The following is a 25,412-nucleotide window of genomic DNA, read 5'->3' on the forward strand; positions in this document are numbered from 1 at the left end:
TTTTCCTTTCTAAACAGTAGGTCTAGGGAGTGATTATTTTTTTTGTAACCCAAAGTCCCAATGATAGAATGTTTTTATTGGTATTGAATATTTTACACTCATGAAATGCAAATAGGACTTTAATTTACTGTAATGAAGCCTAAAATTTTTATTTTTATAAATAAAACACCTTAGGAAATTGTTCATAACTTTGGCAGAGTTCATTGAATATATATGGATTCACATATTTGCTATATTTTATATATTTTATATGATCTTTATGAACAGAAACTTCTTAAAGTGAGAGATTTTACTTTGATTTCAAGCTGTAATTTATTATTCATCTGTTAATTGTGGTTAGATGACTGTGTGTGGGGAAAGAATCCCCAGCCATTGTCAGGTTCAGTGATCTACTTTAAGGAACCATTAAGCTCCACAAAGCTGTTTTACTCATTATGATAGTTTATTACAGTGAAAGAATATAGATTAAAATCCGCAAAGGAAAAAGGCACATAGGGCAGGTCCAGGAGACACCAGGCACAAGCTTCCATTTGTCCTCTTCCGGTAAAGTTGAGAAGACAGTGCTTAATTCTCTAAACAGCAGTGTGTGAGAATATGCACATAGCATTGCCATCCAGAGAACCTCACCTTAGCCTTGGTATCCAGGGTTTTTAGTGGAAATTGGTTGTGGAGGCATGGTTGATCACCCACAAGGCAGACCTTTAGTCTCCAGCTCCTCCAGAAGTCAGTCTGTCCCAATTATCCCACCACAAATCACATTGTTTTTATTAACTACTGGACATGTCCCAGGACCCCCAAGTGAACAAAGATACTTTTATCAGACAGGTTATTTCAAGGCCTTAGAGGTTACCTCCCAAGAGCCAGGCAAAGGCCAGACCTTTCTTTAGAATGTGCAGGTTTGTGACCACCCATACTTGTGGAACTAACACTTTACTGCACAATCATACATTATTTTTAAAGTTTTAGAATATCATATTAGGTTGCTAATATAAATTAAAATGTGTTCTTCTATTATCAGACATTGCATTAAACACTGTTTATTCCTATGTAATCCAATCTCACAAAAATCTTGAGCTATGTATTGTTTTTACTGTCCTTTTACAGATGAGGAAACTGAAGCTAGTAGAGATTAATTTTTCAGGAGTTCTTTTGGTATTAAAGACATTCTTTATTGATTAAATATATTGTTAATATTTTCCTAGTTCTCTTAGTTAATTTAATCCTATTTTTTTAAGTTTTTGAGCTGCAGACTGTTTTTTTTAGTAGTCACGTCTCATATTTTCTTCTATTATTTCTTCTATAGTTTTTTTTTGTAATTGAAAGTGCTTCCTCATTGTACAGTTAAGGAAATAAATTTTTGTCTAGTTGTTTTCTGTTTATTCCCCTTCCCATATCTCTCTCCTCTGTTTCTTGCCATTTAACACAAGCAGGTCATCTAAAATCTACTTTAGTGTATGTAGTAAAATTATCTCCATCGAATCTGATTTTCTCATTAACTGCTCAATAAATGATCTTGTATTGAAACTGTGGTCTCTGATGAGATAAGAAGCTATGCCAGAATATAGCACATTGTTCGTTCCATTGAAAAAGTCTCGAAGTAAAAAAGTCAGTTGAACTGAACTGCATGTTTAGTGATGTAGCTGACATTCCAGTTTGGCCACTTATCTAGATACACGTCTGTCACCTGTAGCAGCTGGTGCACAGACCACACTTTGAGTAGCTCTGCTACTTAAGAATTATTCACTCTAAGTCAGTATTGCATAGCAAGTCACGTTTGTTTGCTCGAGAGGAATCTTTTTATTTTCAGCCTGAAAGGTATTTATTTGAATTGTTTATCTCTGTCCTCATATTATTTGTAAGGTACTTTTAGACATAAATTCTGTGATGCAACCCATTGCAAATAACAGAAATTGTTCTTTTGTACAAATATTTAGTGGTATTTTAGGCTGTTTTATTATGTAAGTGTGTGTATATTGATAAAATTTAGGTAACAAAATATATAAATATACACCATATATGTACCATATATATATATTATGTTCTTTTTTCTTTAGAGCCACATATAATTCAGTCCTCTTTGTGAATTCCAACCAAAAGTAAAATGACCCCTTTAATATCGGGTAAGCTTTTACTAAAATTTAGCCCTAGGTCTTAGATATTATAAAATATATTAATTATCAGGGAAATAATAATTTTAAAGATAATTATTAGTAACATAATCCTCTGAGTATTTTTCTGACCTTGCTAAATCTAGAGATTTATTGGATAGCACAACTTTATGCTAGCTTAGTACATTGGGACCAAAGACTTCTTCTCTCACCTGCAACAGGAAGGCAGAAATATCAGCTTTATTTTAGAGATGATGATTGCCAGAGCTCACACAGCTAGTAAATGCCTGAGTGATGTTCAAAGTCAAGCATGTCCAAAATCAAAGCCCATGTTGTTAATTACTGTGCTATGCCGGTAATGCTGAAAGGTACTTCTAATGAACTTAGCTTGCTTCTGAGCTGGCTCTGTAGTATCTTCCCCCAACCTTACCTCTTCACTTCTGCTTCACACTGGGCTCCCTCTCATTCTCAGCCTTGCAGCCACCGCTAGAGTTTTTACAGTGTGTCCGACGCACCTTGGCTCTTGGCACCGCAGAATATCAGCGCATGCCACTCCCTCTGCCTAGAATACTCCTACTTCCCATCTTTGAGTAATTATTTCCTGCCGATCATGATTCATGTATCTCATCAGCAGTCATTTCCCATAGGATGAGTTCTGTGTAGGTCAGTCTATTAAACAGATAATGGCACCATCACTTTATAAATGTACATTCATTCGTCTGTTCATAGGCTTTCCACTCCAAGAGGTAAGGAATCATGCTTATTTTTTTTTATTATCATGAGATTCCTAATCCACCTGCTAGGGCTCAGTACATATTTGGTATTCCATAAATACATATTCAATAAGTGAATGCTTTAATATAGTAATTATCTTAGTAAAAAATTCTTATGCATAGAATGTCAGTGAAAATTTATTGTAGGAAAGATGCTGTAGGTACACTCAAATATTTTGGAGTGTTTTTAGATATTGTATGAAAAAGTTAATAGATAAAGTTTTATAAAAAAAAATATGTATTTTTAAATACACCCAAGCCCACTTGGAGTGAGACTTTATTCCGGTGTGCACATGCAGAAATGATTCTCAGCACCCTAGATGTGCTCCTTCCTGAGGTCTTCCTGTCACAGTTATATGGAGCTCCATCCTTCCAGCTGCTCAGCCAAAACCCATGAAACTATCCTTGAGTCCTCTCTCACTCCACATTCTGTTCATCAGCTGTTGACGCCACCTTCATAATATATCCAGAATCTGATGCCCTCTCACTAATTCTTCTGCCACCACTCCAGGCCAAGCCAGTATCATCTCTCATCTGGGTTACTACAGTGACCCCCTAAACGATCTTTATTTTTCAGTCCTTGCCTCTCACAGCCTCTTTTTAATTTAGAGCCAGAGAATCTTTTTTTTTTTTTTTTTTTTTAAAAAAAAGCACATTGCCTGATTGCTTTGCTCAGAATCTTCCAATAGCTTCCTGTCTCACTGGAACCCCAGCCCTAACAGTGGCCCCACAAGGCCCTACACATTTTAGCCTCTTTCCCTCTCAGCCTGCCAGTCCCCTCCTCACTCTAGCCATCAGCCTCTTTTCTGTGACTTAAACACATGAAGCAAACATCTCCTTCAACCCCTTTGCCTTCTGCTTTTCCTTCTGCCTGCAGTGTTCTTCTCCAGAACAGTCACGTGGCTGTCTCCATTTTCTTCTTTAGGTCTCTGCTCAGATACCACCTTCTTGGTGAGGCCTTTCTGGTAACATTTCTTAAAAATGTATGTATAACCACAGTTATCCTCCTCTGCCTACTTTGTCCTCCTAAAATTTACCCAATTCCATCTATCTACCTGTCTGTCTGTTAGTCTGTCTGTATGTACATGATGAATTCTAGAGTCCTTAATTCACCATTGTATTTGCAACCTCTAGAACAGTGGTGCTTGCATAATTGGCACATGCTATGCACTCAAAATGTACTTATTCAATAAAGATAACTTTATTACTGAAAGTGTGGAATATATAACCTCTGTGATATATAGAACAGCAGAAATGAATAAAATATTCTGCTTGAGGAAATTGCCTTAATTAAGTAATAAGTTGGCATTTATTTTCACATTAAAAATTTACATTAGGATTAACTTTAGGATTTGGATTGATAGAAGTTGTAAAGATATTGAAATCTCCCATCCTCATTTTAAATGCTCAGAAATTCCAAAAAGAGCTTTTTTTAAAAAATAAATGATCAAGCTAAAGAGCAAGAGAAAGGGAAGTTTTCACATAGTAAAGATAGGACTCTATCAATATCAAAGAGATGGAATTTTTCACTCACAGGAGGCTAAGTCTTAATGTTGGATAGAGGAGATGATGGAAGAGAAAAGATTTGAACAACTAAAAAAATTGATCTACTGGGCAGGCATAAAACCTACAGCCAATTAATAAAGAATACCTACTCCTTAAAAACATACTGGATAGTTAAAAAGAATGACCATATATTGTTTTATCCTATAAGTCTAAACAAATTTTTAAAAATGAATATACAGATGAATTTTTCTGATCATAATACAATTAAGCAACCAATAACAAAAAGAAAACTCATAAATACATACATTTACAAATTTACAAGCATGTTCTTGAAAAACTCACAGATCAAAGAAGAAATCTTTAGGGAAATCAGAATATTCTCAGGTTTGAACAGTAGCAGATATACTATTTAGAGAGTATAGTATGCACATGTGCAGATAAAGCAGCACATAGAAGAAAATGGGTAGCTTTATATACACATAAAAATATTTTGAAATTAATGACCTAAGTTTTCAAATTAAAATGTTAGAAAAATAACAACAAAGTGAAAAAAAAAAAAGAAGAAAAATTATGAAGAGCAGGAACTAATAAAAGAGAAAAATGCAGTAAACGTGAACAACAGTGCCAAAACTGAGTCAATGAAAATGCGAGTAAAATTGGTAAAAAATAGGATTGAACAAGAATAAAAGGCACAACTCAACAGTATTAGAAATGAGAAGAGGAAATATAACACAGATACCAAAGATATTAAAAAGATACTAAGAAAATACACTGAATACTTTCATTACAAAAAGTTACAAACAGATGGAATGGGAAAATCCTAAGAAAATGTAATGAAAGTACATAAAGATCTATAACCATTTAGAGAAATTGAATCAGCACTTCAGAATCTTTCTGAAGAAAACACCAGTTCAGACATAGCAGTAGGTTCAAGGAATAAATAATGCTAATATTAGTCTGAATTTTCTAGAATGAAAGAACAGCCTCAAACTCAGTATTTGAGGCTAGTATTATGTAGCATAAAAATCAATAAAAGACATTTGTGAAGAAGGAAAATTAGTCTCTTCCTATCTGAGAAAAATGCAAAAAGGGCAAAGAAACATTTTCAAAATAAAGCAGCACTATGCAAATAAATGAAGTTAATACAAGGGAATAAAGTTGGCTTTATCTCAGTATAGCAAAGGTCATTTACCATTTTAAAATCTTAGTTCCCACATTAACAGATTAATTAACAGATTCTATTAATTAGCAGAAAACCTATACTATCAGTAGATGCAGAAAAATCCAATAAAATAAAAATTTACTCATGTATGTTTACTGAAATGAATGGGAAACATTATTTTTAATGGTGAAATATTAGAAACATTCTCTACAAAAGTAAGTAAATCATAGTTGTCAGTATATCTGCTTCCATGTGTGTACTGGGGTACAAAAAGTAACAGCATGGGAGAAAAATAAATAAAATGTATAGGGATGAGAATGGAAGAAAGAAATCCATTTTAATTTGCAAATGATGTGATTACCTACATAGAAACATGATATAATGCAAAAGTAAAGTACATGGAATTAATTGATGAGTTTAGTAAGTTTATTGGCTGTAAGATACATATGAAAAACTGTCAACACAAAAATACGAAATATCATTTAAAAAGAGGGTACTATTTACTGTAGCAATAGAACACACAAAGTACTTAGTAATGAATCCCGTAAAAGATAGAAAACTATACACCGCTGTTAAAATTCATTAAATTAAACCTGTATCAAATGAAAATATACTATGTTTGTGGATAAATGTAATATCTTGCAGATGTCAGTCCTGCTGTAAATGATTTAGAGGTTTATGGAAATTCCAGTAAATATACTTTTATGTAAGTTGGTAAATATTTCCAAAATTTATATGGAAGTGCAAATAGCCAAAATAGCCAAAACAGTCTTGGGGGAAGCAGTGAAGCTGGAGGCAAAGGTAGAAGAAGATGAGGAGGAGAATAATGTGGGAATCTTTCCCAAAGAGAAATCAAGACCTGCCATGAGACTTTAGTAGCTAAGATACTGCCAGTCATGCGTGTGTCGATAGCCAGACCGATACAGTGAAATAGAGTCATAACAGCTCCACGCCATACGTGAGAGCCTGATGTCTGACCAAGCTGTCATTGCAGATCAGTAGAGAAGGTTGACTTTTCTGCAAAATGTGATGGTACATTTGATTTCTGACAAGTATGCAAATAAAATTGAACACTTTCTTTAGATAGTTCCTAAAAATCAACTCCGGGTAAAATAAAGACTGATATATCACAGATGAAAGAGAAAGTATAGGAGATGCTCTTTAGGACTTCAGGATTGGAATGATTTCTACAGCAGCACGCATTTTGTGTGCCTTCTTTTTGAAGTGGAGGCATGAGATCTGATAGGGAAGTTGGACGTGGATCTTAGAATTAGCCTTTAAGTTTGCTGTTTGTGTGATAATTTCCCTTAATACCTAAGTTATTTAGATTCAGACATACACACATATAGTATGTGTAAACATATGTATTACATACATTGGTTTTTGTGAAAATATTTAATAACTTTAAATATAAAACTAGAAAGAAGGGGCAAAATGAGCATCAGTTGTATAAATGGAAAACTTGAGACAATTTGCTAAAAAAAATCTGTCAGCACAATAAGAGAATTTTATTGGCCTGTTGCAAAACTACGTATAAAATGTTTGCTTTCCAATACATGAACAACAGACACTTGCAAACTATAAACAAAGAAAAAAATTCCACTTATATTGAAGATAGTAAAAAGTAAAATAAAAATAAAAAAGATAAAATACGTAGGCATATACTTCCAAAGGAATGTAGAAGACTTATAAAAAGAAGAATTTATAACCACATAGAGAGTCATAAAAGTGGTTTAAATAAATGGAAAGACATTTCCTGGATTGGGATAGGAACAGTCCATCTTATAAAATGACAATTATCTATATATAAATTAATGTAATCTGCCCAAAAATGTCAACAGAATTTTTTATTAGACACCCTGATTATAGAGTCCATATGGAAAACCCAACATAAGAAATTTCTTGTTAAAAAAAGAAAAAAGTGGTGGTGAAGGACAGGGTTAGCTCTGTCAGATATTAATACATTTCGGAATAGATAAAGTAGTTTGTGCTGGTACTTAAATAAACAGACAAGTCAATGAAAGAGTTTTAAAAAATCCACTTATAATAGGAAAAGATGTGGAAATGTAGCATGTAATAAAAGCTGCACCTGCAATCAGTGGAAAGAAATGAATCATTCCATGAGAACAGTAACAGGAATTTGATTCTCTACCTTAAACATTACAGAACATTCCAGAATGTGTCTGTACATTGAGCTTTTTTTTGTTTTGTTGACTTCTTTTCTTTTTTTATTCTTTAACAGAGAATGTCTATGATTCTATGTATGAAATCTAGAAATATCTAAGGAGAAGTCACATAAAATTAGTGACTTGGATTTAAATATCAACATAAGGGAAAAAAATACAATAGTCAGAAGATCAATCACAGTCAGTGCAAGTATTTGCTTCATGTATGACAAAGTAATATTTTCCTTAATAAAAAAGAGCTCTTAAAAATCAATTAGCAAAATGACCAAAGCCCCATTGGAAAAATGGCAAGGGATATATCCACATAGCTCATTGAGATGTACCCATGGCTTATGTGAAAAAATCCTAGTGTCCTTAATAGGCGTTCAGACCACCACAATTCTTTCAGCTACCAGTCTGCACGGATGAATCCATATTCACTCCTGCTATTAAGGACCACATGCTTCCCTTGGCAAGAAAACTTTTCCTGCCCTCTTCCCTCATTTTCTCTCCTTCTTTCACATCATTTCTTCAGAGAATTACTTCATGGGTAGGTTAAATCTCTTAATGTGTGCTTTTAGAAGTTCTATATAGTATTCATTCTAATTTTTTCACAGTTGCAGGTTTACATCATTTGTCTAATTATTTGATGTCTATATCTCTAATTGGACTGTGCTTTTTGAGATCAGAGACTGTGTCTTGTCTTATTTTGTTTTTGTTGTTGCTATTCAACATTTTATCTCTAATATCCTTTGTTTTTGCCCAACAAATAGCTGGTAAATGATGTTCTGATGACAGTGTAAGTGAATGAAAAGTATTGGCCTATCTGGGGAGACAGATACCCTCACACGTTTTTGAGGAGTGGAAAGTGGTGTGCTGTTTTTGGAGGCCATGTAGCAATATTTGTACAAATTTAAATAGAGGACTGCTTGTGAATACAGTTTCAGCTTATTTTGCCAGCTTTAAGTATAGCACATTTTAAATTGTAATTTAATTTGTATTTGTTTTTCTTTGCTTACTAGAATGGTTGAGTGTCTTATCTTTTTCTGACTTGCTGAATTTATTCTCATTACTTTAAAAATATGTAGCCAATAAAAGTAATCGTAAGAACCTGAAAATGGTCACTGTTTTATGTGAATAAAATAGTCTTTATTTTTTTTTGACCATTTAGTAGCTGATGGTTCAGTGCTTTCTTTTCTTAATTATAAAAACTACCCTCTTAAGATGTATTATATCCTTGAAGTAATACAAAGGACATAGGTTGTGGACAAAATTGTTTGTCCTGAAATCAGTAGATGAACAGTTTTGTAGTTTGACTTTAGCACATTTGTGATAATTGATACTTATCGTAGAGTGTCAAGAAAATAAAAAAGCTCTAGCAGACTCCTGTGTTTTTACAAGTTAAAAGAAACTGCACTGAACATACACAATTTAATTCCTGATTAAGAATCTCATATGATAATTAGATGGCCTACTTTATAGAGATGATGAGTGGGATAAAATTACATAAGTTAGAGGAAATTACTTACAAATGAGATCATTATAAAAACACAGAACTTTTTTTCCCTATGTTTTTGGGTTTTGTTTTCCTTTTTTGAACCGGGGGAAAAGACTAACAGATATTACTAAAACTTTGGCCCAGAGACATGGCTTTTCTACTTCAGTTCAGTTTCTTCTGAACTGAGAGGCCAATGAGGCAATAAATATGCAAAGTTAGCTCCTTGAAGGCAATAAATATATGGGGCACCTGCTTAAGTTTTAAGTATGGCCAGAGTACCAAGAATGCAGATGCCTTGTAACTAGTAAGCCTTTGAAATCAACAACATTTGCTCACATGCTCTGATGGAAATTGTGTTTGGATAGAACCAAGGATAGGGCCAGGTTATAAACCTACTTCTTCAGACACCTGTATTTCTATTTATTGGCATCAATATTGTCATCAGTTCTTCAGCTGAGACATCTGAAACATCTTTAACTCTTACCATTTAAGTTCTTCCCATAATCAATTTTCAAATTCTGTTCATTGTTCATCTGAAATAGTTATCCCATCTGTGCATTCCCTCTTCTGTGATTCCTCCAGGCTTGGACTCCTGCAGTACCCACCTCATTGGTCTTCTTGCCTTAGCACCTCATCTTTCCACTCTGTCTGCTACATTAGTCAGATGCAGCTTCCTGAATTGTAGCCCTGATCTTTATTGTCCTTTACCTCCTAATGAAGGGACTGCAAGTTCTGTAGCCTTAGATTCATTACTTTTTATAGAGTGGTCCCAATCCATCTTTCTAACCTTATAATCTACTATTTCTAGATTATCTACGATCTAGAGAATAGAAATAATTTTGTATTTCATGAATGCAAACAACCCATCATTTTCAAGCTTCGTATCTTTATTAATGCTTTTTTTTTAGGCTAACTCCCAGCCCTACCTTTTTCAGTTTTACTTATCCATTAGTGGCCAAGAAAAATGTAATCCTTTTCGTGAAATTAGACACGAAAGTCCAACTGGAAATATATCTCCTTTTTTAATTCCCTTGCACTGTTTATTGACAGTCTCACTTGTCACTTAATTTCTAATATATACTGATTTATACTGATATTGCACACACATGTACAACATACACACACACTCTCTACTAGACAACAACCTCTATAAAAATAGGATTACCATCTAATACATTTTTTCTCACACAGCACTAAATAGAGTGCATTGTGTTCATAGGCATGCAAACGTTTATTGTATGATTGAAGAAGTGTATGTTATATGAATATTCCTCTGTTGGACAATTACCTTGAGATCCAGAGCAGAAAGCATTTGAGTTCCAGAAGTAGGGAAAGAGGAATTCCTTCGGGTCAATGAATGCATTTGCCTTGTCTGAGTAAAAGAATATGGTTTTATGACTAAAAGTATAAATATGGCAACATATTTTTCCTTTCTGGTACATGATATTTTGATGCTTAAATAAGATAAACTATGTACAAATACAGTAGTTAAATTATGTATCAGTTTGATGATATGATGAGTTTACTTTGAAGCCTGGATCAGACCTGTTCAGCTATTCCATGCAAGTCCTGAAGTCATAGATTTCTAAGGGGCAATTCCAACAGTTTTAGCAATACTACCATTTAAAATTCTGCTAATTCACTAAGAAGCTGGCATATGCCCCAGGAGGCATCCTGTAAAGATAAATTTGGCTAATCTCTCTCATCTTGCCTGAGAATCCCTTTTGGAAGGAAATACAGTGTTTGCCTTTCCTTCTGCGTTGATGTCCCTCAGTGTATCTGTTACAAGAAAGAGAGGACATGTTCTGAAGGGAGAGTAGACAAACATTCAGTGAATAAGAAATGAAGAGAAAGGCAAAACATTATCTAGGACTGTTAGGATGGGAAACAGATAAAATAACAGATTCCTACAATAGACAAAAACAAATATACTCTTGTTTCTAGAAATCCATTGCTCTTTAAAATGTTCAAAATCAATTATTTTGTAATTAATGTTCATTGACCCACTAAAATCGGTAATGGCTTCATTTCACAGTTTCCATAATGCACGCTTTAGAATTCCACACAGTGGAAGTCTTCCTCTAGCACATGTGCCTTCCTTAAGGTTAGAAACTCCTCAGTGGGCAGGTGAGAGAGAAGTGGATTAGAGCAGTGCAGACTTGGGCTTGAATTCTTGTCATGCCAGCTACTCACTGAATGAACTCTGGGCCAGTCTGTCTGTACTACTTTTCTTCTTTCCTAAAATGTGGCTGAGTTTCCCTTCCTTTCAAGGCTCATTGGTAGATTGGTGATTCTCTAATCGCGTGGCGCATGGGTCGACACGTAACACAGGGTAGAATAAAGAAGAGGAAGAATTTTGTGGTAGTAATATAATTATTTTTATGAATGCTTGATGTAAAAAGATTCTCAGCCACTCTTGGCCATGCATCTCTCTATTCATTTAAGGAGTGATTTTATATCCTTCAGAATTTTTACTGGACTGGCAAGAAGTGTACTTATTACAGTGATAGTTACAGACCACTAGCCCGGTTTTTGTATTTGATACTTTATTTAGACGGTGATACCAGTTAGCATAATAAGTAGTTTGTCCAAGTTAATAATCATAATGGGACTTCAGCCAGTAGAGATGTGGCAACATTCCCATACCAGATTCTCTCCAAATGTAGGTTTGGATGTCATAGCGAGTAGGTGGAGGAGGAGGGAAATCACCCAGCTAATGAATGGCCATGCGAGAACTGGCTTTCTGTGTATATTTCTCTAATGCATTTTGGCAAATGTATGGTCTAGAGTAATGCAAGCAACCTTCCTTGAGCAGATCATCTGTAGACCTTGCAGGCTTATGGTTTCTCTAAGTCAGTAAGAGGCCACATTAGTTTCAACTTTTCATCAAATTTATGGAATATTCAGTTGCTTCTATGATTCTATAGCTGTGGATAAATCTATAGATATTTGATATGGTATTGAACTGAATAATTCAATGAATTAAAAAGAAAATATGATAATTCTTACTCTCTTAAATTCTGGGTGGTGATAGTTTGTATATATTACTTGAAATTGACCAGAAATTGAAGATAGTCTTGATATCTTACATGCCATATATTTGAAGGCTACAAAAGTTAAGGATCATAAGAAATATGTGCTAGAATTTACTGAAGAGTTAAAGGTCCTAAAATTTGAGTTACATTTGTAAATACACGTAAGCTGGGAAAGCATTCTGATAGAAAGGGACTGTACAAAAATTTAGTCTGGAATTAACTGTTCCTGTGGAAATGAGATTGAAATCAGTCTGCTGATCCTCTGAAAAACAGGATAAAAATGTTTGGATCTTATCCTATAGCTCACTGATTCTCAGAATTTTAAGTGAGTAAGAATCATCTAGAAAATGTGTTAAACTGCTGCTTCTTAAGCCTTATGTATAAATATTCTCTTTTAATTGGTTGGGGTTGAGCCCAGGAATCTGCATTTTAACTAGCCTTCTGATTCTGATGTTCACGATTCATTATTTGCATTTTCAATGTCATTGCTTGCCATGGAAAATTGAAAGATTTTACCTAGGAAACTAGTTTTTGGATTAACGTTTTCATAAGGAATTAAAGTTAATTAAAGCACGGCTTAATAAGGCAAAGAGTTAAGGGGCAGGAGGTCAGTCAGACAGAGGTTACAACAATCCGGAAGGGAGGAAACCAGCACTTATCTTGAGGTTGATGGATGAAGGGGTGGAGAAAGGTGGGTGGATGGGAGAGCTTCACGGAACACAGAAGTAACAGGATCCAGGCATCTTTTAGCTGCCTGAGGGCAAGCAACTGAGTCATCCAACCCCAGTAGATGATAAACTCCTTGAGAGTAAAAACCTGAACCTTTGTTATTTTTATGACCCTACTCAGTGCAGTACCCAGCAGTTAGTCTGGTCTAACAAGCCTTTGTTGAATTGCTAGATAAACCTGTCATATAACACAGCAAAATCAAAAGGAAGCTCTTTTAGCATCTCTGCTTTTTAACCTCTCATTTTTTACCTTGTTGCTGACTTACTTTCCGTTGCCTTTCGATTGCCAGTGAAAGTACATATTTGTTTTGTGCGGAGTGAAATGCTTTAAATAATTTAAAATATAAAAAGTAATGAAAATATCTCCTATTTCTTAATGTTGGGCTTTTTTCCACGAGTACACAGCAGTGAAGTTTCATCACATCAGATACAGCCACTGAATTGTATGAAATTAAGTGTCATTTCATGGAAGTCTAATCCACTTCCAGTTAGACATTGTGAATTTGTTTCTTTTTTAAAATTAACTTTTCTATATATTATATGGCTTTTAGTGGGAAATAAGATATGATGACAAAATATTTAATGCAGTCAGCACAAAAAGTTTACTCTTTTAAAATATGACTGTTTACCAACGGATCCTTTCCAAATTATCCAAAAAATGTGAGCGAATTCATAAATGTTCTCTAACTCTTTAAACATCAAAAGGGACCATCTTCAAAATCCAAATGCTTCTCCAGCTTTCCGCAGGATATCACAAAACTTCCTGGCAGGAACTTTTAAACAAGTTGAGAAGTTTTATAAGATAAAAATATTTTCTCAGTTGACTTGACAACCATGTACAATGTTAGTGGAGAGTTTATTTGCACAAGGCTCTTTGTCAAAATGAATTTAAACTGAGATTATTAAACTGTAGCTCCATTGCACAGTATGAGGAGAGGTGTTGCTAATGTTTTACTTCAAGAATGTTTTCCATACAGTGTGTGCGACTTGGTTATGGGACTGTATATGTGAAGGTGCATTTTTGCTAACGGAGAGGAAGCATTTTAAATTATTCAGAAAATAAATCTTAGACATAAATGGAGACTTTTCATCTATAGTTTTGTGATTTCAAGTTTTCTCTGTTTGCCTGGGTCTGAGTCATGGCTCTACCATTAAGCTCATCACTTTCCTTATCTGTAAAATAGAAGTCCTGATAATAGAAACGTTATGGGGATATTGTAAGGATTAAATTATATTATCTTTGTAAATGATTAATGTGGTGACTGGCACAGATAAAGGTTCACAATTAATTGTTTCATGTCAAATCTGTAAAATTAGGACTAAGCAGTGTCTCTTGATAGTTCCAGATGTGTGGTTAAAAAAGAAAAACCACCCTATCCCAATTTAATGATAATCTTTCTGTTACAAGTTAAATAGCTTTAGGAAAATTTAACTACTGATAAACAACATTTGAATCATCAGATCTCTCCATGGCTGTAGCTAATTTCTTACATGAGAATCAGGATCCCAAAAGGAAAATGATCATCTGGATAAGAAGTTGTAATCTTCCCAATTTGGAAAATCACATTACACTGCTTTGGGAAAATGTCCAAATTGCTAAATCTTGGAAGCAGTCCCTCTCCTTCTCTCAAATGGACACATTATTTAAAGAAGTTTTATTATTTCTGAAAAAGACCAGTTGCCTTTCAAAACTAATAGCATTTGTGTATGGTTCGAAAAACTGCACGTCCACAAATGGAGGGGTTGGGTCCATTCCACAGGGCAGGTGGCTGTTGCTGGAACAGGGTCGCCCAGCGACGTGTGCTGCAGCAGAACCCCTTGTGGAGGTGAGACAGTGACGCAGTCGGGCTGCATCAGAACCATATTGTTAGTGCATGAAGGCATCTTTATCAGTCTGGAGGACTGTGCCCTATGTACAATTTCGTACTTTGATTTAACATCCAAACAAAGTAAATTCTTGCCGTTATCATTTACTTGGCTTTCCATAAGTTTCTGCTTTCACTAGAGTCAGCAGACACAGCAAATTGCCTTTAAGGATGGTTATCTCTTTGTGTTTTTGTTTTTTTGGTTTTTTTTTTTGACAAATTAGAGAGATAAGATAAAATTTCTCTGATTTACTAACCCCAGTTAGGGAGAAAAAAGTTATAGGTTCCTACTATTTTCCAGGCACTGTGCCAGGCATTTTACATTGTCCTCATGTAATTTTCACAACCAGTCAGGAAAGTGTATTTAACAAATGAAGAAACTGAGGCATGTTTATTTCTTTATTATTATTTAAATTGCCTCTGGTCACATGAATAAGGGGGAGATACACATTTCAAATCTTAACTCCTACGTCTTTCACTCTACCCCTCAGTAAGTGAACTGGCCCCTAGCTACTCTATATCATCTCTTACTTTTCCTCTTTATCTTTAAAGTAAGAAAAACATTTTTCTTTCTATTCTTTCTGTCAATCATTCTATGTATTGATACAGACCCTATGTAAGTACATTAATTAGATTAGGAAAGAGAAATACAGCTTACCATAGAGCTGAATTTTTCTAATACTAAAAGTGAAAAATGATATTCAAGAATGTATTTTTAGTTTTATTTAAACCATTATTTCCATAGTCTTCAAGTTAGCAAACATAATGAACTTTTAATTCATTACTCTTCTTCATAAATTAATTCCACCTATATCATTTTCTGCTTTCAAAAAGATATTCCATTTAACAATTTTGATTCAGATTTTTAATTTATTTAACTGAAAATGTAGTTCAATAATCTTGAAAATTTTTATTTTTATATGAGGAAATGTGGGTAGTTGTGATTTCCTTCAGCAACTTCTAAAACAATTTTTATTAATGTTTTAAAATATAATATAGATATTCTTGTTATTCACAATTTTTTTTATTACAAAAGAATACTTCAGTTATTATCTAGATCATTACACAATGAGAAAAGGGAGCATTGGACTCTCTTGCCATCATCTCAGACTTAACATGTACAAAACCAAACTTTCCCCTTTCTGCTTCATCAGTCTTCATTCTCTCACAAACAATTACTTTAATGGCTTCCTTATGAGGATTCACAGGAGATTGTATGAAATTTTTACTGAAATAGAAGTGATTCTACATGCTGACTTGGTTCAACATTTAAATATCATTTGTAGAGTATGATTCCAATATGCTAGGATCTTAGAGAGCTCCTAAATCCTAGAGAAACTGCAGAGATAACCGAAAGTAAAAACGAACGATACGATGTAGAAAACACTGTAGTAATGATGTTTACAGAATCCTGTGGTGGGAAAAAGAGATGGTACCCATAGGTGAGGTAGAATTTAGTGGAAGGAAACCTCCTGAAGGTAATCTACACTAACCTTAAATATTATGCAGAATTTATCCAGGGACAGACATTGTTAGATATGGCGGGGAGGGAGTAGAATTCATAGACATCGAATGTGTAATGGTGATTCTAGAGCCCGTCTCTTCAGTTCAAACATCACTACTTTCCACTTTCTTACTGTATGACCTTGGGAAAATGTCTTCTCATCAGTAAAAAGGGTATTATAATAGATGCTCCCTCATAGCCTTGTTTCATTCAAGCTTATAAACCCTTTTTTATGGTATATGACACATAGAAAATGACACATTGAAATTGCAAGGAATAAGAAACAACATAATGTTTGGGAAACTGCAAATCATTTGCTGTTGCTGAAAAGAAATGCAATAAATGGCTTGGAAGAAGACTAAGAAACTGTGTACCATGTTAAAGACCTGGAAATTGCTATATAGGTAATGGAAAAGCAGAGAAATGGCAGCCTAATTGTGTTTTAAATAGATCTCACTGGAGCAGGTTAGGAGGAGAAGGGAGAATGTTGCCAAAGAGAGGCACAGAACCCAGTCAGCCTACCATAGTAATTGTCAAGACCAAGTATTTCTTATCACCCTCTTTAATAGTAACAAAAGGAATTGAAGGGAGTTGAAAGAAATATTTAGAAAGTAGATTGGCAGGGCTTGCCCATAACAATTAGTAAATAAAATACCGTGGTTGATAATTTGATAGAGGAAGGAGTAAATGATGACCTGAAGATCCTTGATTTGGCAAACTGGATGGCTAGAAAAGGCACACAAAAAAGAGAACAAGAGAGAAAGAGAAGACAGGAGTACAGAGAGGTTTGACCTAGTGAATTTAACGTTCTTCTGGTGAGTTCAGTTGAAGGTAAGTCAAAGTTTGAGAACAGAGTTCCAACTTAAAGCCATAGATTCAGGATTCCATAGAAAAGATAAAGAAAAAGAAGCACGCAGGTTTCCCAGGGACACTTTGTGTTTTATGATGAGAAGACAGTCTAATGAAGCAAATGGGGAAAATAATAGTTTAAAGTGGTTTCAGATTTAATAGAAGAATGAATAAAGGATCTTCAGGCAGAGCAAAAATCTAGTGTGTTTAAAGAAAAACTCACTATTTCTATGTGTTTCCCGCATACCACTATGTGGAAAATGTGTCTGTAGATCATTTGGATGTATGTGAACTGAGCATGTTCTTTACTAGATTGATTGGGAAAATGCTTTTTTACTAAATAAAAATATTGATTTTTTTCTAGATCGTAAAATTTTAAAAATCAATCTGAAATCTAATTTTATTTTGACCTTTAAAACTAATTTCTCTCCCATCATTTTACATATTTAGCTGTTATTTAATGGCACTTATATCAACAGATTAAAATATTTATCTGATATAATTTTTAAATTTTAATTATGTTCTGAACCAGCATGGGCATTAATCACGACAATGACCACCCGTCATGTGCTGATGGTCTTCATATCATGTCTGGTGAATGGATTAAAGGACAAAATCTTGGTGATGTTTCATGGTCCCGATGTAGCAAGGAAGACTTGGAAAGATTTCTCAGGTACTGAGGTCCCTTGCCATTGTCATGTCATCAACGTGTATGTGTGCCTGCTTCCTCTACCAGCCTGGGAAGGAGGCGATGGGGAGCAGAAAGGGTGCCGGGTGAGGAATCTAGGCGCTTGGTTCCAATCCTGGCTCTCTGCTGACTCACAGTGAGGACTGGGGCATGTTGTTTCACCCCCATGCTTCTTAGTTCCCACATTTTCAAATAAGAGGATTGGCAAGATGATTTGTAAGGTTGAAAATTATATAATGATTAAAAAAAAGATCTGTCATAGTATTTAATTGCCTCTTTTTTTTTTAATGGGGGAGGTAATTAGGTTTATTTATATGTTTAGTGGAGGTACTGGGGATTGAACCCAGGACCTCGTGCATGTTAGGCATGTGCTCTACCACGGAGCTATACCTTCCAGCTTCCTCTTTAAAATTTCACAGTGGAAATATTCTCATTGCTCATGGCTCAGCCCATGGGTTGTTATCTCAAAGAACCTCTTTAACAAAAACTCCACCTTTCCACTGTGGTAGTTCTAAACTCTGAATCTTTTTTCATTATTACATATTTTTCACCATTATAATCATCCTTTATTCTCCTCTTTTGCACCTTCAATGGTGGTAACACTTAGCTTCTGCCTGGTTGGGAAAAGAATATTACTGTTCTAATTTTCATTTTAAAGCTCTTGTTCTGTATTCCTTCAGTAATGGAAGGGGCAGCTGAAATAGTACCAGGAGGTGATATGTGAGGTACTAGTCAGTCACTGAGAGAGGGAGGCTTAAAGTATCCAAAAGAATAAGTAAGAAATTTAGGAACACCCAGCTAGCTAAATTCACTACACAGGCCAACTTTATGTATTTTTCCAGACCATTTAAATTGGCAAGCTAATTTTTTATGTTGAATGAGTATTGAAATTTACTAAAATATATTACCTGTCACATCACTATAACCATGCAGAAATGTGTGCAGTCTCGTCTGGGCATGAGCTTCGTCATGACAGTATAGAGAACAGTGCTCAGAGCGTGCAGTGTTTTGAACCCACCGTCTCACTGCAGCAGTAGCCCCTCAGTCGGCCCTGATGCGTGTGTGCTTTTGTCTAGCTGCCTTCTTGTGAATCAGAACTATGATAAAATTAAATGTTACCTCGTAAATGGAAGTTGCAGTACCATCTCAAGTACAAAAATATTTATGCTATTAATAGTCACTTGACAATGCTTTCCATACATTCTTTTAAAAATCCCTGAAAATAGTAGATTTCTCACCTTTATACATTACTTTTGGGCAAGTTACTCTCTGAGTCTGAGCTGCCTCATCTTATAAATGTGTAAAATAATACCCATCGCACAGTGTCAGTGTAGATTAGCTGAGTTACTCCATATGAAAGACCTTTATAAACTAAAATGTTCTGGTAACTTGACCAATTTTAATTGTTATTGGGATTATTTTAATAATTATAAATAAATGATTCTCCTGTATGGGATAATGGCTATAAGCATTCAATAGTAGCTATGAATATGTAAGAACATATTTTTAGTAGTATCAGAATATTTCCTGTTCCTGTGTTAACTGATTCTAACAGCTTTTTGCATTAAATCCAAAATTTTACACGTATCTGCATGTTGCCAGGTCAAAGGCCAGTAACTGCTTGCTACAGACAAACCCCCAGAGTGTCAATTCCGTGATGGTTCCCTCCAAGTTGCCAGAGATGACGTACACGGCTGACGAACAGTGTCAGATTCTCTTTGGGCCTTTGGCTTCCTTTTGTCAAGAGATGCAGGTAAGAGTTGAATCCAGGTGGGATTTTCTGAATGTATGTTCACACTCATTATTTAGAAGTACTGACTGGAGGCAAAGAAGATGACTTCATGTTAGAGTTTGTGGCTCCAGAGCACCCCAGGTGCTCTGTTGGAAAGAAGGATTGTCTAAGAAAAGGCTTCTGCATTTCTCCCCTGACATTTTGAAAATGATAGAAATAGGTGTCAGGGAGGAATGAGCTAAGAATTTCTACTTGGAAAACAGCACTGAATTCAGGGAAGTCTTTGCATTATGCCAGTTCAATGCTTTTATTTTAAATCTCTTACTGTTTTACTTGATGGGTAACTGGGTGAAATGTAATAATAAAAAAAAACATATAAATGTGTAATTTTGGAGAAAGGATTATATCTTTTAATCCTGGCAATAAAATGTTGAAAATATACTCTATAAGAATCAAAATTCGAGAGTACGTTTCTTAACAATTAAACCAGAGGGAAAGGGTAAATGGCTGGTGGGGAACAAAGCAGTGTCTGTATATTGTATTCAAACTGTCACTAGTTACTGAGGCCAGTTGTCCCATTCTAGAAAACTCTGAACTCTGAACAACTGAGCAAAATGACCTTAATTGATGTAAGAATTTTAGCTATACTTACACTTCCTTTTTTCTTTTCTCTTCTCCTCCTGCAGCTCAGCCCCTAGCTGCTCATTTTTTCCTACCTTTTTCCAGCATCCATACTCGCCCACCCTTTGTATTTCAGGATAAACCGATAGGCATCTTAGACTGAATTGTTAGCTGTGTTTCACTGTACCTAATTTTCTGTGATTGCCTCAAAGGAGTTGGGCTTTCCTGAAGATATCGCTGTTTTGGATTACTGGCAACGTAAATAAAATCCATTATAAGGAAAAGATTATCTGGTATCATGACATACTTTATGCTCTCTCTGTTTTGTAGTTCTTGTTGAAAGTGTTGTTCACTTGTTCATTGATTATTTTCCTCTTATTAATTGCCCAGCCTCGTGTGTAAGCTCCACAAGGGCAGAGAGTGTTTCTCTGGCATCTAGTCCAGCAGCTAGCACGTGGTTGGCACTCAGTAAATATTTGATGTAAGATTCAAATGAGTGAACGTATAAAGAAGTTGGATCTGCACTGAATGTGACACGTGAAAGGAGGTGTAGGCTGTAGTAGTCATCTGGCAGAAGTAGACCTCAGAGGGAACTCTTATAGGTGTGTGATTGTTTCTAGATATCCAAGGGTTCACATGTGACAGACCCATGGGTCCTTGGAACTTGGCTTCAGGTGTGATCATTACCACAGTAGCATGGTTGGCTCTGTGTGATCTGTCCTAATACCTCTCTCATCTCATCTGCCAGTCTTCTTGTTCACTCTGCTCTCACCTCCAGGCCTTCAGATAGTCAAAACTTGAGTGACAGTCTTCTTTCTTAAATCCTCATGGTAAAATGAATGTTTTGAGATACTCAAGTTTGGTTTTGTGGGTAGACATTTCTACATGCTGAAATTAGCATTGTTTCAGAAAACAGAGTAGACTGTCTGTAATTACTGTTGTACTTCTGCCTAGGAGGTGGTTTCAGTCCATGTGGTATAGAAAATTGATAAAGTTGATCAATAGAAGGTGTTCATGTTTTACCAAGTACCCCAAATGGTAGAGCAATTCAGCAACTGATCAACTACAAACATGACTTTGATAGATTTTAGATCATTTTTCATAAACAGTATTTTTAAAAGTTTTTAGAAATTATTTTTAATTATATATTGCAGTTGATTAAATTTTACTAGTTCCATTCCACAATATTTTGAACTCTAAAATAGATGCCACAGTGTGCAAATCATTTATATTTATGATCTATTTTGATTCTTACAACAATTACATGCCGTAGCTATTATTCACTCCTATTTTAAATATCAACAAAGTGAGGCCTGTAGAAGTTAAATAACACAATTAAGTTATTACACTTACTAAGAGGAAGGGTTAGATAGAAATCTGAAGAACAGAGTATATTGTAACCACTGTACCTACTGACCCTTCCACACTTCTTTCCATTGTGGCTTTTGTAGGGGAGCCTGTGTTAGACTGAATTTGTTTTATCTGTTACAACACCGGTACCATCAGGGTTAAGAACTATTTTATTGATTGTTTTATTTTTCCAGGCTACTAGCTCTGTTTATATGGTCATTTCTCACTAACCTACTTGTATGGATTTTTTCTATCTCTGAAAGCATAACTATTTATTAAGGAGTGTTCAATCTGTTTCTCAGTATCCCAGAATGTGCCTTGTTTTAAACTAGACATTTTGCAAATAGAATTAAGTTTTAGGTTTTAAGTATCCAGAAATGTTCTCCTTTTTTCCCCCTGAAATTGCATATAGGTGACATTTTTATTAAGGTTTTCTCCAATTCTCTCGGTGCGTCATCTCTATCAAGGACGGTATAAAAATGATACCAGAAAGGATTGGGATGCCTTGGGCAGCCCAGGAAAAGCAGCACCTCCTAGTCCAGGTTCGGCTGGAAAGGCATGAAGTGGTTGTGCCCCTTATTAGTTGTGTAACCGTAGTCAGAGCTCTCTTTCTTTCTGAGTCACAGTCTGTAGAGCAAGAAAGTGGGACTACATCATCTTTCAGAGTCTCCTAGGGCTAGGAGCTTGGGCTTCTATGATTCCCAAAATCCAAAGTGGCATTCCGATACTGCCCAAGAAAATCATCATTTCCATCCCAAATTAGTGCAACATGCAAAGCGTGGAAAGTAGTTACGTGAGTAGGTAGGTAGGCAGGTGGATGGGTGGGAAGGTAGATTGATAGGGACTTTGAAGAGATTATTTAAAAATTCAGTTATTGATTTGACAAGTATTTATTGAGTTCCATCTACTTTGAGGCACTGTTCTATATACTTATAACAGCAGGAAACAAAGCCCTGCCTTCATGGAGCTTACATTTTAGTTGGGGGAAACAGACAGTAAGTAAATGCATGTATAGTAGGTCGGTTGGTGGTAAGTGTTTTGGAGAAGTATAAACTTGGGTAAGAAAAACAGGGAATGCAACAAGGAATGGGAGGGTGCGAATGGTGCTGTTTTATATGGGGTGATTTGGGAAGGCTTCCTATCGAAAGTAGCATTTGTTTAGAGATCTGAAGGCAGTTAGACAGCCAGCCATGCATTTGTCTTGGGGAGAATATAGCAACAGGAAACAGACAGCAGATGCCCTGCAATAGAGTTAGGGTCATGTTTTAATTTTAAGATGCACGTTAGACATCCAAGTAGAGATCTAAGTAGGTCCAGGATAGGCATCTGTCTGAAAGTCCCCAACAAGTAGGTGACACCGAAGACATGATACGAAATGAGAACACTAAAAAGTGAGTTAAAGAAGGGAAGAATCCAAGCCTGAGAACTTGATCACTATCATATTTAGAGGTTAGGAAGATAAGGAGAAAGCAACAGTTAAAACTCTGAAGAAGTCTACCGGTAGGAATAGAACCAAGAGAAAGTAGGGTCCTGGAGACTAAGTGAAGACAGTTTTCCAAGTGGAAATGATTAGCAGTTTCACAAGCTGAAGAAAAGGGGAGTGAAACGAAGTCTGAGAATATGCAATTGCTATGTTTTTCCCACTCAGTTTGGGACACTATTGCTTGAAGCTCTCATGGCATACCTGAATACATAATAAGCGTCAGGAGGTAGAACTTAAAAATAGAAGGGGAAGAAATTAACAGTGTAGAAGGTTGAATAGTTCTGCTTGAAAAAAACAAAAACAAAAACAGAAACAGACTCATAGACATAGAATATAAACTTGTGGTTGCCAAGGGGGTGGGGGGGTGGGAAGGACAGACTGGGATTTCAAAATTTGTAGATACTGACAGGCATACGCAGAATAGATAAACAAGATTATACTGTATAGCACAGGGAAATATATACAAGATCTTGTGGTAGCTCACAGTGAAAAAAAATGTGACACTGAATATATGTATGTTCGTGTATACATGAAAAATTGTGCTCTACATTGGAATTTGACACAACGTTGTAAAATGACTATAACTCAATAAAAAAATGTTAAAAAAAATAGTTCTGCTTATTAAGCCACACACATGCACCTTCCAGTGGATGCACATGAAGTCACCACATCTACCCATCTGTCACCTAGACTTTATACAAAACAAATCTAGAAGGCAAACTCTAGGACATGAAAGGAGCTGTCAGTCCTTTTTATCACTGTCTCTCTAGCACCTAAATGAGTGCTCAATAAATATTTGTTAATTAATAAGTGAATCAACTGAATGATGGAATAATGACTCTAAATTTTCAGCCCTAGAAATAGTTGATTCTTAGATATGTAATATGTTAAGGGGATACGAAGATAACCTTACAAAATACTAATTCAATGGCTACACAAACAGCAACCTATAAGGTTGTGTTTCACAGCATATCCATGAGTTAATCAGGCATCCTCATGATCATCCCATTTCCACCCCGTTATAAATAAGTATCAAGCTGCATGGAGTAAGGATTCATAGCGGATTTTCAGCGTGTGTTTCTGGTACCACCTTAGACATGACACAGTGGCAGTCAGTCCATAGTATTTGAATTAGATGTTGCTTTTCCATTCTTACTAATAGATAGTTATATACAAGCACTAGGGACTCCAACATTATATGCATGCTGATCAAATTAATGATACAGATTTACCCTTAGGATAGCAACTTACATCTGCAAAATGTTTAAAGGCATAGCTGTAGAGATGCTTGTGAAACATCTTGACCTCCAGCCATAATTATTCACTCTTCTGCATGAATATGCTAACTTCTTGGACGGCTCTGTTCCTGAGTTCTAAGCATGTGGTGCCTCTAGGACATATGGCATCTTGTGGCTGAGCCAGCTCCAACTGCACTGAGTTATCTTAATAGCTGCCTGAAATTGCATAGCCTGGCTAAGAATACAGAGGTATGGATGTCTCTCTAGAATCAATAAGAAGTGGCCACTGGAGAGTTACGTTATTTGAGTGAGAAGAAAATATGCTAAAAAATTAAAATAAAATGAAGACCTTCGGGACACTTAAGGTTCTGACTTTGATTTTGAACTAGTTACACTGTGAATTGCATGCACATTTTATTGTGTAGAAAACTCTGTAGTGTAGTTAAATCATATGGTGACTTAAAGTAGAAGTAACATGGAAAGTTCCACTTTTACATTTCTCTTGTATCAACTTGATGCAATCAAAGTACTTAGGACTTCTGAAACCTCTCATTTGATCTAAATGAACAGGCTGGCCTTGAAATAAGGTACCTTATTGAAGAATTCTAGGAGATTGTGTCTCTGTGATTTGACATTGTGAAATTCCAGGGGCAATAGAAATTCAAGCTTAAAAAGGCTTATCATGAAATAGCCCTGATGGCTAGTAATTGTTTGGGCAACTAAGACAGCATCATTGGTAAACCATGTTGTTAAGATTGGTGAAGTGCAGATTTTCACAGTCCCTCCTTTCTGTAAGATTAATGAAGTTATGGTGGATTAAAGCTTCCAGGAATTGAATCTGCCCGTCTTGCCATCTAATCAAAACTTCAGCCTATTTTTCTGAGGTTTAGTCCTACTCAGTCTGTGAATGCATGAGTTTGATGTTACCTTTTTTCTCTAAATAATCTAGCTTTTTATTTTTTTCTCATAGGACTCATTTTTTCCATGACTTCTTATTGACACAAGTTTTTATTTTTTAGATCTCTATCTTTGTAAATTACCTATTTACATTTTGCCCATTTTTCAATTTTTTGCTTTTCTTGTCGCTTTGGAGGAGTTCTTTATATA

General features: G+C 35.4%; 1 protein-coding gene across 1 annotated transcript in view; it reads left to right on the forward strand.

The window, feature by feature from the left end:
* Positions 1-25,412, forward strand: part of ADAMTS19 (ADAM metallopeptidase with thrombospondin type 1 motif 19) — a 222,596-nt gene that overhangs the window by 102,559 nt on the left and 94,625 nt on the right. The window contains exons 9-10 of the mRNA XM_031448946.2: positions 17,726-17,866; positions 19,484-19,634. Of these exons, the coding sequence (XP_031304806.2) occupies positions 17,726-17,866; positions 19,484-19,634 (292 nt within the window). The remainder of the gene's footprint in view (positions 1-17,725; positions 17,867-19,483; positions 19,635-25,412) is intronic.

This window comes from Camelus dromedarius, chromosome 3 (assembly GCF_036321535.1).
Source record: "Camelus dromedarius isolate mCamDro1 chromosome 3, mCamDro1.pat, whole genome shotgun sequence".
Classification (NCBI taxonomy): domain Eukaryota; kingdom Metazoa; phylum Chordata; class Mammalia; order Artiodactyla; family Camelidae; genus Camelus; species Camelus dromedarius.